At 43.1% G+C, this 15446-nt stretch overlaps 1 protein-coding gene across 2 annotated transcripts in view; it reads left to right on the forward strand.

Moving 5' to 3' along the window:
- The first annotated feature begins 6448 nt into the window (after positions 1-6448).
- The window catches only part of SSR1 (signal sequence receptor subunit 1), a 21162-nt gene continuing 12164 nt past the window's right edge, over positions 6449-15446 (forward strand). Inside the window, exons 1-2 of one of the 2 annotated variants that reach the window (XM_063451755.1) lie at positions 6449-6715; positions 8591-8703. In XM_063451755.1, coding sequence (XP_063307825.1) covers positions 6643-6715; positions 8591-8703 — 186 coding nt within the window. In that variant the 5' untranslated portion in view covers positions 6449-6642. The remainder of the gene's footprint in view (positions 6716-8590; positions 8704-15446) is intronic. The other variant, XM_063451756.1, reaches the window with a different exon arrangement.

Consider the following 15446-nt stretch of genomic DNA (forward strand, 5'->3'; position numbering starts at 1 on the left):
AATAGGGAACTTTTGGCCATTGTACTTGCCCTTAAGGAATGGAGGCATCTCTTGGAAGGTTCCAAAGAGCCACTTTTGATCTTTACTGATCATAAGAATTTGGCTTATATTGGGGACGCTAAGAGACTGTCCTCTCGTCAGGCTAGATGGTCATTGTTCCTCTCCCGATTCAATTTCGTAATTACGTACAGGCCTGGTACTAAAAACACCAAGGCAGATGCACTTTCTAGGCAGTTTGAGACAGATGAAGTTCCGGAACAGGTGATATATCCTATTATACCTCCTGAATGCCTCATTGCCACTACAGTTTCCGAAGTGTCTTCTCCACTCTTCTGTGCCATAATAGCAGATCAAACTCAGGCACCTGTGGGAAAACCTCCGGACAAACTGTATGTGTCACCTCAGTTTCGAAAAAAGGTACTAGATTTGTTCCATGACAACCTCACAGCGGGCCATCCTGGAGTCCATAAAACTCTCTCTGCCATCTCCCGGAGGTTTTGGTGGCCTGCTCTTAGAAACGATATCAAAGATTATGTTGGGGCATGTCAAATATGTGCCGTTTCTAAAGTTCCTCCTAGATCGCCTCCTGGACTGTTACAACCACTGCCCATACCTAGTGCTCCATGGACCCACTTAGCCATGGATTTCATTGTGGATCTACCCAGTTCAAACGGGTTTAATACAGTCCTTATGGTTATCGATAGATTCACAAAGATGGCACATTTTGTCCCACTTAAAAAATTACCATCTGCTCAAAATCTAGTTCAAATATTCTTGAGAGAGATCTTTCGGTTGCATGGTGTACCCAAAAGCATAGTATCTGACATAGGTACCCAGTTTGTTTCTAGGTTTTGGCGTTCCTTTTGTAAGCAATTGGGCATCGAACTCTCCTTTTCGTCGGCGTATCACCCTCAAACAAATGGAGCAGCAGAGAGGGTGAATCAGTCTTTAGAAGCCTATTTACGTTGCTTTATAAATGCCAATCAGTCTAACTGGTATGAGCTCTTACCCATGGCTGAGTTCGCCAGGAACAACGCCACTCATGAATCTTCTAATCATAGTCCATTCTTTGTAAATCAGGGTTATCACCCGCTGTTTTTCCTTCTGAATTCTCAGACACGGAAATTCCTGCTTTGAACACCCGTTTAGAATCGATTCATGATACCTGGGATTCCGTCCATTCAGCTCTGCAAAAAGCTTAATTACGAGCAAAGGTCCAAGCTGATAAAAAACGGGGCGCTAATCCTGTCTATCTTCCAGGTGACAGGGTGTGGCTCTCCACAAAACATATCAAACTTAAGGTCCCGTCCATGAAATTTGCCCCTCGGTACATAGGTCCCTTTCGAGTTACCCAACGTATTAATCCAGTGACCTATTCTTTGGCACTACCGGCTCATATGAGAATTGCGAATACTTTCCATGTGTCTCTGCTCAAGCCCCTTACTTGCAATCGCTACACCAGGTTATCCACTCCTCCTCCGCCCTTGGTAGTGGGTGATCAAGAAGAATATGAAGTCCGTTCTATCATGGACTCCAAATTATCCAGAGGTGTCTTGTCCTATCTCGTTGACTGGAAGGGTTATGGTCCCGAGGAACGTTGTTGGGTTCCTGCTGAACGGGTCCATGTGCCCCGTCTTATCCGGTCATTTCACAACCGCTTTCCTCTTAAGCCGGGTCCTTCCCGCCCGGTGCGCGGTCTTCGAGTGGGGGGTACTGTTGCGATCACCGGCCCGCCAAGCCTCACGGCCGTGCCCGACCGGCACTACCGCACCGACTACACGAGCTTACCTGCTCGTCGGCGAGCCGGGAACCGCGCACTTAGTTCTTCCGGGCATCACGCCCGAATCCAATATGGCGCCGACCACGTGGTCGCGTCTATGGATAGCCCCGCCCCCCGAGAATTATACTAACATGTGCGTGACGTCACGACGTCAACGCACACGCACGTTCTGGGGTCAGAGGTCGCCCTCTGACCAATCATAGCTTAGAGAGGGGTATTTAAACCCCTAATTCACCCCAGTACTTTGCCCTGTCGTGGTTTCAGTTTCCTGGTTTCCTGAGAGTGCTATTTTCGTGTTTCTGATTTCCTGGTATCCTGATCCTTGGCGTTTCCCTGGTTATTCTGATCTCTGGTTTCCCTGACTTGGCTTGTTTTATCGGTATTGAGTATTTTCTGGCTTCCTAGACCTCGGCTTTCCCTTTGACCATTCTCTGTCTCTAGCGTATTAGTCCGGCCATTCTAAGGTCCGGTTTACGCTCTATCCTGTTATTTTCCTTTTCTTACTTATGTATATGTTTACATAGTTTCTGCGTGCTGGACCACATTACTAGCCGTGACAGTCCCGAGCGTCGTGGATTTGGTGTGTATTGTCTCCTTGTTGAACGAGGAGTGTTTGGAAGGGTCGCCAGCGGTACCTTATGTTGTTGCGCTGGAGCAAGGTTGTGAGAGGACGGAGTGGTCGGACAGGTCGGCGTAGAATGTCAGGCTCATGCCTTCATACTGTAGTGAGGTCTTGCCTCGGAGAGTAGCGAGGATCGCCGATTTGTCCTTCCCATTTCTAAAGGTGAGTATTGTATCTTTGGTTGCTGTGGCCGGAGCCCCGGGAGGTTTGGGGACCCTGAAAAAGTCCGTGGGAGTGATGGGCTTAGCTTGGCTGGCGGGTTGTATGGCCGTCAGCATTTTCTTGAGCATTTGTGGTAATTCCGTCTCCGGTAGCTCGTCTGGGACCCCTCTGACCTTTAAATTACATCTTCTTCTTTTATCCTCTTGGGCCGCAAAACGCCTTTCATGTTGTAGGTTCTGGCGTTGTAAGTCTTGTACGGCCGTCTGGAGTGAGGATATGTGCTGCTGGTGATCTTGGGAGGAGACCTCCAGTGTTGTTATGCGGCCTGTCAGGCCCTGCAGCTCTCCTCTCAGTGCGGTGACGTCCGTGAGGATATTCTTCTGTAAGTCTGCTAGCAATGCCTTCAATACCCCGGTAGTTACCAGGTCTGCATCCTTGTCAGCTTTGGGATTATTAAGTTTCGCCGGCTGTTTAGGGGCTGGAGGTGGGAGGTAATCCTCCTCTGCGCCTTCAGAGTAGTCATCCGAGTAGAAGTCCGAGCAGCCTCCGTGGAGGGCCGCCATGTTGGATTCTCCCGTGCTGCGTGCTTGCCGCCACATGTCTCCTATCGTCAGCCCTGGTGCAGGTTTGTCCGCCACGATTTTTTTATTTTTTCGCCCCATGAGGTTAGGAGTGTTCCCCCGTTTGTGTAGTTGTCCGTGGGGGTGATGTATCCCGTTTTTTAAGAGCTATTTCTCGACTTTCGCTCGGAGCTTCAGCAATGTGCGTCCATTAGTCTCAGCGGTTAGGCTCCGCCTCCCGTAGGACTATTTTTATTCTGTTTTTCAAGAGTATCATATTTGATTCATAATTGTGCTAAATTCTGAGACTTTTTCCTTTTTTCTTCTGAGCCCATTTTTATAAATTGTCCCCTGATTGTGCATTTAAATGCACACCAAAGCATTGGCATTGATATCTCCGGATTTTTGTTTTCTCTAAAATAATCATCTATAGCCTTTTTTATAGTGTCCACATCTTGATTTTTTTTAATAGTTGTTCGTTCAGTCTCCAATTAGATCTAGCTTTAACAAAGTCATCTTTCATGACCATTATTAGTGCGTTGTTGTCAGGATTACAGAATGATCCAGCACGTAGACTTGTGTAACACAGAGGATTCATAGGTAACGTATTGTTGCTTGAGAGGCTTGAGAGGAAATTTGGCGTGAAAATAGCGAATCCTTCTTAGAACAGCAGATTGGTCCTGTGAATCTACGTTTAGAGAACATTATTTCGACCTACAGAACATGTTTCATCTATGGTTATTTCACAGCTTTGAAAAAGCCTAATAAGAGCCTCCGTGTCCGTTTATAAAATTACCAGATTTTACTAATTACATGACGTAAAATCATGATTTTATTAAGGACACAGAGGCGAGTATTAGCCCACCCAGATCGGATACACTCGAAAAATTTGTATCCCAACCCAGGTACGTAATAAATGTGGATATAAGTGTACGAATTAACATCTTTAAGGTTTGGTTTTTACGAGCTTAACAGATGTATAGTAATTACTTGCTTAGGTATAAACCGATTATATGCACTGACAATCGTTTAACATTACGGTGATATGAAAATAGTTGACGAGAACATATTTTACCACCTGTTCTCTTTGTCCTTTCTAGCCGGAATACTAAAAACACCTCCCGGCAACACCGACACCTTCTACAGTTTGAAAGGATCAGTTCCCGAGGATCCGTCTTCTCTCGGAGGGAGTCGTCGTCAATAAGTGGAACTACCAGCATGTTCTGTTGATTAGTTATGTGTTTTGTTGATTGTTGTTAATGAATACTGGCTTCGGCACCATCAGGAAAGAGGAAGAGAGGAGGTCACGTGACAGGATATTACAGATGGACTGCTCCCATAGGCTGGGAGATAATGATGATGTAATGTGTTAACCCTGTGGGGTATTTCTACAGTTTTTTCTATATCATAGATACCTTAACTGTATTTGCTGCTGAGGAATAAAAGAAAGAGATAAGCCTAATATGAGCCTCCGTGTCCTTTAATAAAATCCCCCCGACCGTAATCGACTCAGATCACAGCCGTAGGTAAGCTTGGGGAACTTCAAACCATTAAGGCATTCCATGCCACCCAAACAGCGTTTAACTCCTTAAGGACCAAACTTCTGGAATAAAAGGGAATCATGACATGTCACACATGTCATGTATCCTTAAGGGGTTAAGCAGCTTTGTTCAGGGCAGCATGGAACGCCCTGATGGCGTTAATCAGTTAAACTCCAACGTAGCATGAGTAACACCTTAGAAAAAGTAACACTAATGTCTAGGGTTAAATTTAGTATTTCTGTTAGGGTTAGAAAAATAATTGAATTAACTTAGTTTTACCCTTATGTTAACCCTAAATTGTTATTGGCAAAAATCAGCATTGTTTTATGAAAGATAGGTCATGACAAACTAACTTAATTCAATTCTACATAAGTAAAAGTATAGACCAGGGTGTTGCAATGGATATGATCTCCTTTTAATTTTGCCACGGTGTTTGATAAGTTTCCTCACAAAATGTTAGAGTTCAAACTAAAATAAATTGGTCTAGATCAGTGGTACTCAAACCAGTGCTCATGGCCCAGCAACAATTAAAGATTTATGTAGTTTCCTCATTAATTCTAATAGAGATACTATACCTATCATGAGGATAGGTTGGGAACTAATGGTTTAGATTAAAAATCTTGTTCTTTGGTAGAACATTGACTTAAAGAGAGTACAGAGAGTTGTCATAAATGGTAAATTTTCAAGCTGGACAAACATGGTAATTGGTGTCCCTCAGGGTTCTGTTCTATTACAGCTTATATTTAAAATATTTATAAATGATCTTGAAATAGGCATTGAAAGTCATGTTTTAGTGTTTGCAAATTACACAAAACTCTGCAAAGTAATACAATGTGAGCAGAATATTTTTTCAATGCAGAGGATTTAGATAGATGGGGGCACTAAAATGGCAGATTAAACTTTTAACGTAGAAAAATCCGAGCAAAGAATGCATTAGCGATTTGTACCCTAATGGTACTGAATTAGGAATAACAACACACGAGAAGGATTTGGGAATCGTTATCGACAACAAACTAGGCAACAAAGTGTAATGTCACTCAGCAGTTGCTACGGCCACTGAGGTATTGTGATCTACAAAAAGGGGCATTAATTCTCAGGATGAAAATATAATTTTGCCTCCTTATGGTAAGACCACACCTTGTATATGCTGTGCAGTTTGGGGCACCTGTTCTAAAGAAGGATATTATGGATCCAGAAAACGTGCAGAGGTGGACTACAAAATTTTAATTTGTGGGGTAATAGCTTCTTGATCCAAGGAGAGATGTGACTGCTATTCTGGGATCAAGAAGGACCCCCTAGTTTGTTGCAAAACTGGAAAGGGCTTCAAACTAGTTTGTTTGGGATGGACAGCAAAAGCAGTTGTGAGAAAGTCTGATCTCGGAATCCCCTGTTTGCACAGCGCAGAGTAACTGGAACACTAGTTACCGAACCTCGCCAAGCAGCCCCTTCAGCCAGGCTGATCCCTAGGTAGGAGGACGCTAGCTAATTGCCGAGGTGTGAGGGGACAGAATGGCTCAGACCAGATAACATACTTGAGGAAGGCATTGCTATGGAACACAGAATGCCGGCGTGCCGGTGTTCTATCCAATTCCCTTACCAGTAAAAACAATAAATCCCTCCCCTGGTAAGTAGAATTATTCGAGTGACGTCACATCGGAACGTTAGCACTCCTGGTGGCGGGTTCTAGGTATTACAGCCACGGCCGTTTCACGCGCAGCTACAGGCCCCGCCTCTTCCCCCGCTGTGGTGACCAGGGCCCTGGCAGCCATTCAGTGCGGCCACGTCCGCTTCCCCACACACCGGAAGCAGCCATTCCACTTCCTCTGCTGTCAGTCTATCACGAGACGGCCCCGCCCACCCCGCAGTATACGTATCGTGCAGCCATTGCGTGCGGGGCCTAGATAGCAGTCTGAGAGGCGGTGAAAGCGGCCGCCAACCCCCTCCTTCTCCTACACAGCTCGACGGATCGGACCCAGCATGACCTCCCTCCGCGGCCTGCTACTGCTATTCCTGCTGGCCTTCCCGGTCACACTGCTCGGAAACGGCGCGGGTGAGAGCGGCTCAGGGGACCACACTGACTCACTCACTGACTGACTGACTGACCGAGAGAGTGAGACAGAGTGTGAGAGCGGCTCAGAGACAGACAGCCAGAGTGAGAGAGTGTGAGACCACACTGACTGACTGACTGAGAGAAACCACAGTGGCTGACTGACCGACCGAGAGAGTGAGACCACACCGACTGACTGACTGACTGACTGACCGAGAGAGAGACCACACTGACCCACCGACCGAGAGAGACCACACTGACCGACTGACTGACCGACCGAGACCACACGGACTGACCGACCGACCGAGAGAGACCACACGCTATGTACTAACAGTCCGCAGCCCAGATGGCTAGCACGCTGGGCACCATGGGAGTCATAGTCCTGAGGAGCAGGAGAGCTAAATGCTGCTCCTAACCGTGCTGGATACCCGGCTGTCTGCTCACACGGGAAATTGTGTCTCTGTGCATTGTGTGTGTGTATATATACTATGCACTGTGTGTGTATAATCTGCACACTGTGTGTACTATGCACTGTGTATGTGTAACGTGTGTGTATAATCTGCACACTGTGTGTGTACTATGTGTATAGTATGCGCTGTATGTCTGGCTGACGTGTCACTCTGCGCCTGCTGTCCATTCATTCCCTGGCTCCTCCTAGCAGACTGTATCCCCTACTACCAATGTATGGAGAGGCACACACTCACTTTTAAACATTTATTTAGATATTTTTTTTTAGAAACAATGTTTTCAGAGCTACTGCTTGACCTTTTCACGTTAAACAAAGTAAGGATTATTTTTTTGTATACACATCGAGGTAAAATTGGTGAATGCGAAGTTTATGTGAAACATTGATTATCATGGTGATTTTGGTCTATTTTGGTGGGGCTATTAGAGTTCATGTTTAAGCAGATTTATTCTTCTCTGCATGTAAGCGTTTTGATAGAGGTACAACTGAAATAAGATGTATGGGCCTGTTTAAATGGACTTTATATTTTCTTTGAGTTATGTAGCTGCTATGCCTTCATTTTTCTGTACTTTCAAATATGATTTCCTTTAGAAAATCGTTTGGTTTTTGACATACCTATAAAGCTGACATGGAGATCAAGCTTAATATAGCCTTTTTTTTTTTCTTTGTTTCATGTACTCTAGTAGATTTTATGTGGCTAGGTTTATTAATGTTTAATTTTTACTGCAGCATGTTTCTCTGTAGGCAAACACATCTCTTAATCGGGGTTATTTATGCCAGATAAAATCTGCATTTGCAAGTGTAGTCCCATCTTTGACTTCTAAGAGACAGTAAGCAGTAAAAGCAATATATCTTATTGCTTAATTTTGCTTTAATACAAGCCAAAGTGACCCCCCCCCCCCTCACTTCCCAGCAGCCATGTAAAGGGTTTAACACTTACATGATCCCAGTGACAAACTTCCTCAGCACTGGATAGGACTCCTCTGTCAATGTCCATGCATTCCAGGATCCTAATGCACATTCGTGGCAACTGCTACATGCACACTAGTTCTTCCTAATAAGAAAGCATTGAATAAATTATTTTCAATAGGATTTTTCAACATGCCTAACACCCTCATGCAGGGTTAAGAAAACATGGACTTAATTAAATTAAGTTGTCTGGGTGCTTATATACTATAAAACTGTTTTATAAGGGGAGATGGCTAAATCTAAAACCAGCAAGGAACAGATATATAAAGATTTGTTGTGATACAGATGTATATTCAACAATCTCCAAAGAAAACAGAAGAATGTTCTATTAATAGTTCAGATTGTATTGTGAACATTCTGAATGTAGAATGTGCCCTACTCTGCTATTTGTGAAAATGTCTCCTTCTAATTCATTTTTGTCTTTTTTTTATGCCTGTGTACAGGTCCTTTAGTTGCTGCACAGGATGCTACAGAGGATGAAGAAGCTATTGATGACTCTGTAGTTGAGGATGAGGAGGATGAGGCTGAAGTGGAAGAAGATGAATCTACAGATTTGGTAAAGTCTTGTTTTTACATATTTTTTTGTTAAGTTTCCTTATCTTAATTTTTATGACTAGTTACTTGTAGGACTTAGAATGGAGTTTATTCAATTTTTCAATGCATCATTCATGTGATTCAATGGAAACAAAAAGATGATAACCATGTGAGATTCCTCCCCCCCCCCCCCCCCCCCCTCTTATTTTAACCCCAAGTATGTATTTCTCATCTAGGTAGCTCACATCATTTCAAGAAGTGTCTAATTGCTAAAGTTAAAGCGGCACTATCATGGCCGAATCCAGTTTTTGTTTTTTGTTTTAACCCGACTCCACTACATCTAATTGCCCCCCATATTACCTACTTTTTAATCTTTATTTTGTGCCCGGACCTGGGTCCTGGGCGCTGGCATCTTTGTATGGGCAGATGAAGTCCCTGTGGGACACGTCATCTGCCCACACTAAATAGGGATGTGAAATTTCCACGCATGCCTAGTTAAACACTTGGGCATGCGCTATGTCCGAACTTCGGATGGGAATTGCGTCTAGTCATTCGTCAGAAAGACGAAGGAATAAATAGAAATGTCAGATGATCGAACAAACAAACCCCGAATATCTGTGTTCAATTGTTCAGTTTTATTACAAGGAGGGATATATGGACTCTCAGCTCCCTCCTTATAATATGTAAAAATAAAAGCGGCAGGGAGCTGTGCTCTTAGCCACTTCCTAAGCCCCCCTTGTCCTCTCTCACTCTATGGGGGTCAATATGACCCCTATAATAGCATAAGAGAGATTGAAATCTCCCGAATGCTGCTACTTGCTATACTGCGAGTATGGGCATGCCTACTAAACAGTGAGCAGCTCACAGTGGCTGCTCACTGATGTAAGAATAAAGCTCTCCTCCCCTCTAACAAATGTCCCCATGGTGGGACATCTATTGAATAGCACGGACTACTAGCCAACCAATAAGAGTGCACTGATAGGTAAATAGTGAGCTTTACCCGATTGGTTACCTGTAAGGCTCACTATTTACCTATCAGAGTGCTCTGAGTCAAATTGCAGGGTGTGGGAAGGCTTTATAAGCCTTCCCTGCCCTGCGGAGCTCAGTCTGCGTGGATGAAGATGGATTCTTTTTTTTTGGGGGGGGGGGGGGGGGGGTTTCTTGGGGTTTTTTTGTGCTCAGGTTTTTTTTATTTTATAAGTTTGAGTATTATGAACTTTTATTTGGCCTTTTAGACATCAAATGGTATTTAGTGGACTGTTTGAATGCGTGCAGATCTTGCCACGCATTCCGCTCCACTCGGGAGCTGACGGCGAGGGAGATGAGGTCAACAGTGCCAAGGGAGCCCGGTGCCGGATTAATGTAACTGAAGGGGTTTTAACTCTTTCAGCACCACGGGAGGGGGCCTGTGGGGGGTCCTAAGGATGCTATAGTGTTAGGAAAACAAGTTTGTTTTCCTGACACTGTAGTGATCCTTTAATTTTTAATGGGTGGTAGGGTGACTAGGGGCTTGGGGACCTAGGGGCTTGGGGTATTTTTACATTTAGCCCCCACCCGTTGCCCATGGACAATAGCTTCCCCCTCACTTTCAATAGGAGATTTATTCACCATACCTCTTTCCAAGCACGGCAATTTCTTTAGCTTCATGGGTGTTACTTTTCAGTACCAAACTCCTGTCCATTCTCTGCTTCCCCTGCAATCCTTTTCGATTTGCCCTGCTGCCTGCACTTTGCCTTTGCTGCCTGCATTGGACCGGGGTTCCTACACCCTTACCAGCGCTAGCAGGGCCAGCTAGGAAGTTTCCAAAGCAACAGCATCCAATGCGCTGCTGTGGTTGCTATGCTTGGGAGAGCAGAAATACCTCCTATGGGGGAGGTCTTATCTGCTCTTCGTCAGTCAAAACATTGGCATAGAGACTCTGCTGAAGATTTGACTGAGAAGTGGAAGAAGCAGCACGGTCATCCCCTCCTGAAAAATGAGTACTTTTCAAAGATACTCACTATGAAATACTAATTTTGACTGTTGGAATTTCCCTGAATTTCAGACTCCATTAAGACCTATACAGAGACCAAGTAAGGACTACTTTCTTTGTCTCTGTATTTTTCCTTTGCCTGACATTCTTACAGTCAGGGTGGAGTCTCAGTCAATCCCGACAGCTGTCACCAGCCCCGACCGCTGGAAGATCCACAGGTTCGTGGGATCCTTCATAGATGTCAATGCTTGTTGTAATCTTGCCCATGCACAACAATACACCAGTGACGTGGCACCAAAGGGACCCTGCCGGATCAAGATGGCCGTGCCCATGAGTGACCGGTTCAAATAAGTAATTGCACTTTAACCTTATTATAAAAACTGCAATAATTACACTTGCAGGGTTAAGGGTGATGGGAGTTGGCACCCAGACTACTCCAATGGGCAGAAGTGGTCTGGGTGCCTGGAGTGTCCCTTTAACCCCTTAAGACCGGAGGGCGTACTATTACGTCCTATTATAGGCGGCTCTAAACGCCGCCGGGCGTAATAGTACGCCCTCCGGTCTTTCCTTACTTACCCGTTCGCCGGCGGTCCCACGCCGGCGATCGCGGTTGGGGGGGACTCCCAGGGAGCCCCCCGTGGCAGATCTTCCTCCTCCGGTCCCCCCGGCCATGTGAGAGTGAGGTCCTTGCGAGGACCTCACAATCACATGGCAGGGATAGCTGGCTTCTGTATTGCCAGCAAGGGGACTAACTGTAATGACAGGTGGTCCTCCTGCTGGCTGAAAATAAAATAAATTTTAAGTGTAAAAATGTGTGTGTGTGTGTGTGTGTATGTGTGTATACGTACACTGTATAGGTGTATTTTACTAAAATATATATATATATATATATCTATCTCTCTATCTCTCAATGTCCAAAAGCTTGCACTCCAGTGTAGTCAGTTATGTGGCCCGGTGCTTGTCGGCATCAATAATACATATAGTAGTTTTGAAAAGCACTCCAAGGACTTCATATAGGTGAAAATAAACTTAGCTTTATTCTGCAACAACCAAAGGTGATCGACGTTTCAGTCCTACAGCAGGACTTTCATCAGGATCCTATCTCTATCTCTCAAATTACACGTAGACTGATACTGATTAAATATATATATATATAATTATTGTTATATATATATATATATATATATATATATATATATATATATATATATATATATATATATATATATATATATATATATAATAAAAAATTAAATATGTAAATACATTAAAAAATGAAATAAAAAATGTTATTTCGTTCTAACTGTATTGTGATATATATATAGATCCACATCCCAACATTCCAGTGTTATACACCTTGCCCAAGGTCCACAAAGACCTCAACAACCCTCCCGGACGACCCATTGTGTCCGCCAGACGGGGCATATTAGAACCACTGGCGAAGTTCATTGACCACCACTGCAAAACACCCTCCTTACTCATACCAACATGCCTTAAGAACACACAAGATCTCCTCACCCACCTCGGACAAATCTCTCTTCCGGAAGGACCCATCACCCTCGCTACTGTAGACGTTAAAAACCTCTACACCATAATACCCCATCCTGAGGGGTTAGAGGCTATGAGACAAATTTTGATCCATTCAGATCAATATCAGGGACCCCCCATCGAGTATCTCTTGGAATGTCTAGAATTTACTCTGACTAACAATTATTTTCGTTTTGAGAAGCACTTTTATGTTCAACAAACAGGCACAGCCATGGGATCGGCCATAGCGCCCAACTACGCCAATAGCTATATGTATGCTTATGAGCAAGAACATATTTTATCAAACTACCAGTCCAACATCATATCTTATTTTAGATATGTGGACGACATTCTGATATTGTGGTCAGGCTCCCCTGTATCGTTTGACGGGATGATCCAGGATCTAAACAATATAGACTCTCCCGTACGTCTGAGTCACTGCAGTGACACTAACAGGATACAATTTCTTGATGTAGAGCTATACCGAACACAGAACTCCATCGGATACACCTTATACAAAAAGACGTCCGATCGTAATACAGTGCTACACGCCACCAGCTTCCATCCAGGTGCGCTTAAAAGATCTCTCCTGATCTCCCAGTTCCTTAGGGTACTACGGAACAATTCAGATCCAGACAACATCAAAGACCAGATGGATACCATGCAGCAATCTTTTTTACAGAGGGGATACTCGCCCCACACACTCAAACGATCACTACAGAGAGCCACTGAGATCTTTCATCAATCTCTGCCTAAAACCTCCACATCTCCACAAAATCCAGCAACCATCACACTACCATTCTTGTATCATACAGCAAGCGATCGAATCGCGAAGGTGATTCGAAACAGATGGGACCTATTGGCCGCAGACCCTACACTGCACCCTACATTCTCTCATCCTCCCCGGATTGCTTTCAGACGGAACCGCAACCTGAGGGACATCTTGGTAAAAAGCGACTATACCAACCAATACGAGACCAAAAAAGGATACACGAAAATGGGGTGCTTCAAATGCACTAATTGTGTTACATGCGGACACATGCTCACAGGTCCATCATTCGCCCATCCACACTCGGGAAAACGATATCTCATCAGACACCACATCACTTGCCTCAGGGATCACGTGGTCTACCTTATCTCATGCCCCTGTGGTCTCTACTATGTGGGGAAGACAGACCTCACACTACGAGACAGAATGCGGGGACACCGCTCAGGCATTATGACCGCCTTTAGGGACGGCAAAACGGAGAAACCGGTGGCTAAACATTTTTTAGAAGCTAACCATCGACTCCCGACTTTGAAGTTCATCGCCATCGACCATATCCCCCCACTGTCCAGAGGCGGTGATCGCTCTAAAAGTCTGCTCCAACGAGAAACGTACTGGATAAAGACGCTCGACACAGTGCACCCTAGAGGCCTCAACGAATATATATCCTTCCACTCTTTCTTGGACAATCGCTAAATGCTGTCTCGCTTATCTAGTCTTAGAAAATATAATTATCCATTAGCTCGTCATTCTTATGCTCACCCTTATGATATACATAGTCAGACATCAATTCAATGTCTATATCCATATGATATATGCTATCTTTATACATTATTCCCATATCTGGTTTCGCTGGCCCTTTATATATAATTCTTGTACATATGTATATATATTTACCATTGCCTGCACCTGTATGTTATACGTTGCATGTATATACCTGTTCCCCATCTGATTTCTCGGGACCTCCACACTTTGTACATATTCACACCCACCCACCACTTTGTTCACACACCATCATCCTCTACCTAGGCTTTCTCTTCGCTTGCCCTTTCCCCCACTGTGTCCACACATGATTTGGCGTCATTATATGTAGTGTCACTATCACATATAGTTTAGGTTGTCCGTTTCTCACGTTTACACTGTCCATTCTGCACACTGTCAGGATCCCACACTCCTCCTCCTTTCTTTCTTTATCTCTCTCCTCGTTATATCCACATATCTTCACCATGCCATATTTGTCAATCCACTAGATTCATCACCCATTCCATATGCATCCATGTTTCACGCAGCATAATACACTGCTTATATATCTCTTACACACATTATATACCTCTAGGTCCCTCTTAGAGCTATACATCTCTTTACGCATGCGCATGGTGAGGACGTCTCCATGACTACAAGACGCTCCTCTACAACCTTTATTTATGGCGCATTATGCACGCTAACACATTAGACATTTATCTGGGGAACAAATCCAGGCTGGTATACGATTCTATACACACTTTTCATTTATTTATAGTTGCCAGATCGTCTTCCTTGGTTTTAAACATTTTCGCATTTTATACTGTCACGCATGCGCACGCAACGGCTGTTGCCATAGATACATGACGCCCATTCCTAATCCTCATTGGATACACACGAGTGACGTCATCACTTTGCGACGCATGCTATGTCAATCACTACACAAGCGGTTACACATGGTGGCGGGGCATCACGGTCACACTGGGGTAAGTAATTTCCTGTTAATTATTTTGGTTATATAAAGACACTATTTTAAATTTGTTGTCATCTTGATAAAGACCTGCGGGTCGAAACGTCGATCTTCTCACACAGATAAAGCCTTTTTTCAAACAAGTCCTTTGGAGTGCTCTGAATCATTGTTCTCTGCATACCTACGCTCTGCAGCACCAAGGCATTTTTTGAGGATAATCACTTAAGGTAGAGTGCCAGATTTCGAATTTATTTGTGTGTGTGTGTGTATATATATATATATATCTATATATATATATATATATCTATATCTATATATATATCTATATATATATCTATATATATATCTATATATATATCTATATATATATATCTATATATATATATCTATATATATATCTATATATATATATCTATATATATATATCTATATATATATCTATATATATATCTATATATATATCTATATATATATCTATATATATATCTATATATATATCTATATATATATCTATATATATATCTATATATATATCTATATATATATCTATATATATATCTATATATATATCTATATATATATCTCTATCTATATATATATCTCTATCTATATATATATCTCTATCTATATATATATCTCTATCTATATATATATCTCTATCTATATATATATCTCTATCTATATATATATCTCTATCTATATATATATCTCTATCTATATATATATCTCTATCTATATATATATCTCTATCTATATATATATCTCTATCTATATATATCTATATACAGG

This window comes from Pelobates fuscus, chromosome 4, assembly GCF_036172605.1.
Source record: "Pelobates fuscus isolate aPelFus1 chromosome 4, aPelFus1.pri, whole genome shotgun sequence".
Lineage (NCBI taxonomy): Eukaryota > Metazoa > Chordata > Amphibia > Anura > Pelobatidae > Pelobates > Pelobates fuscus.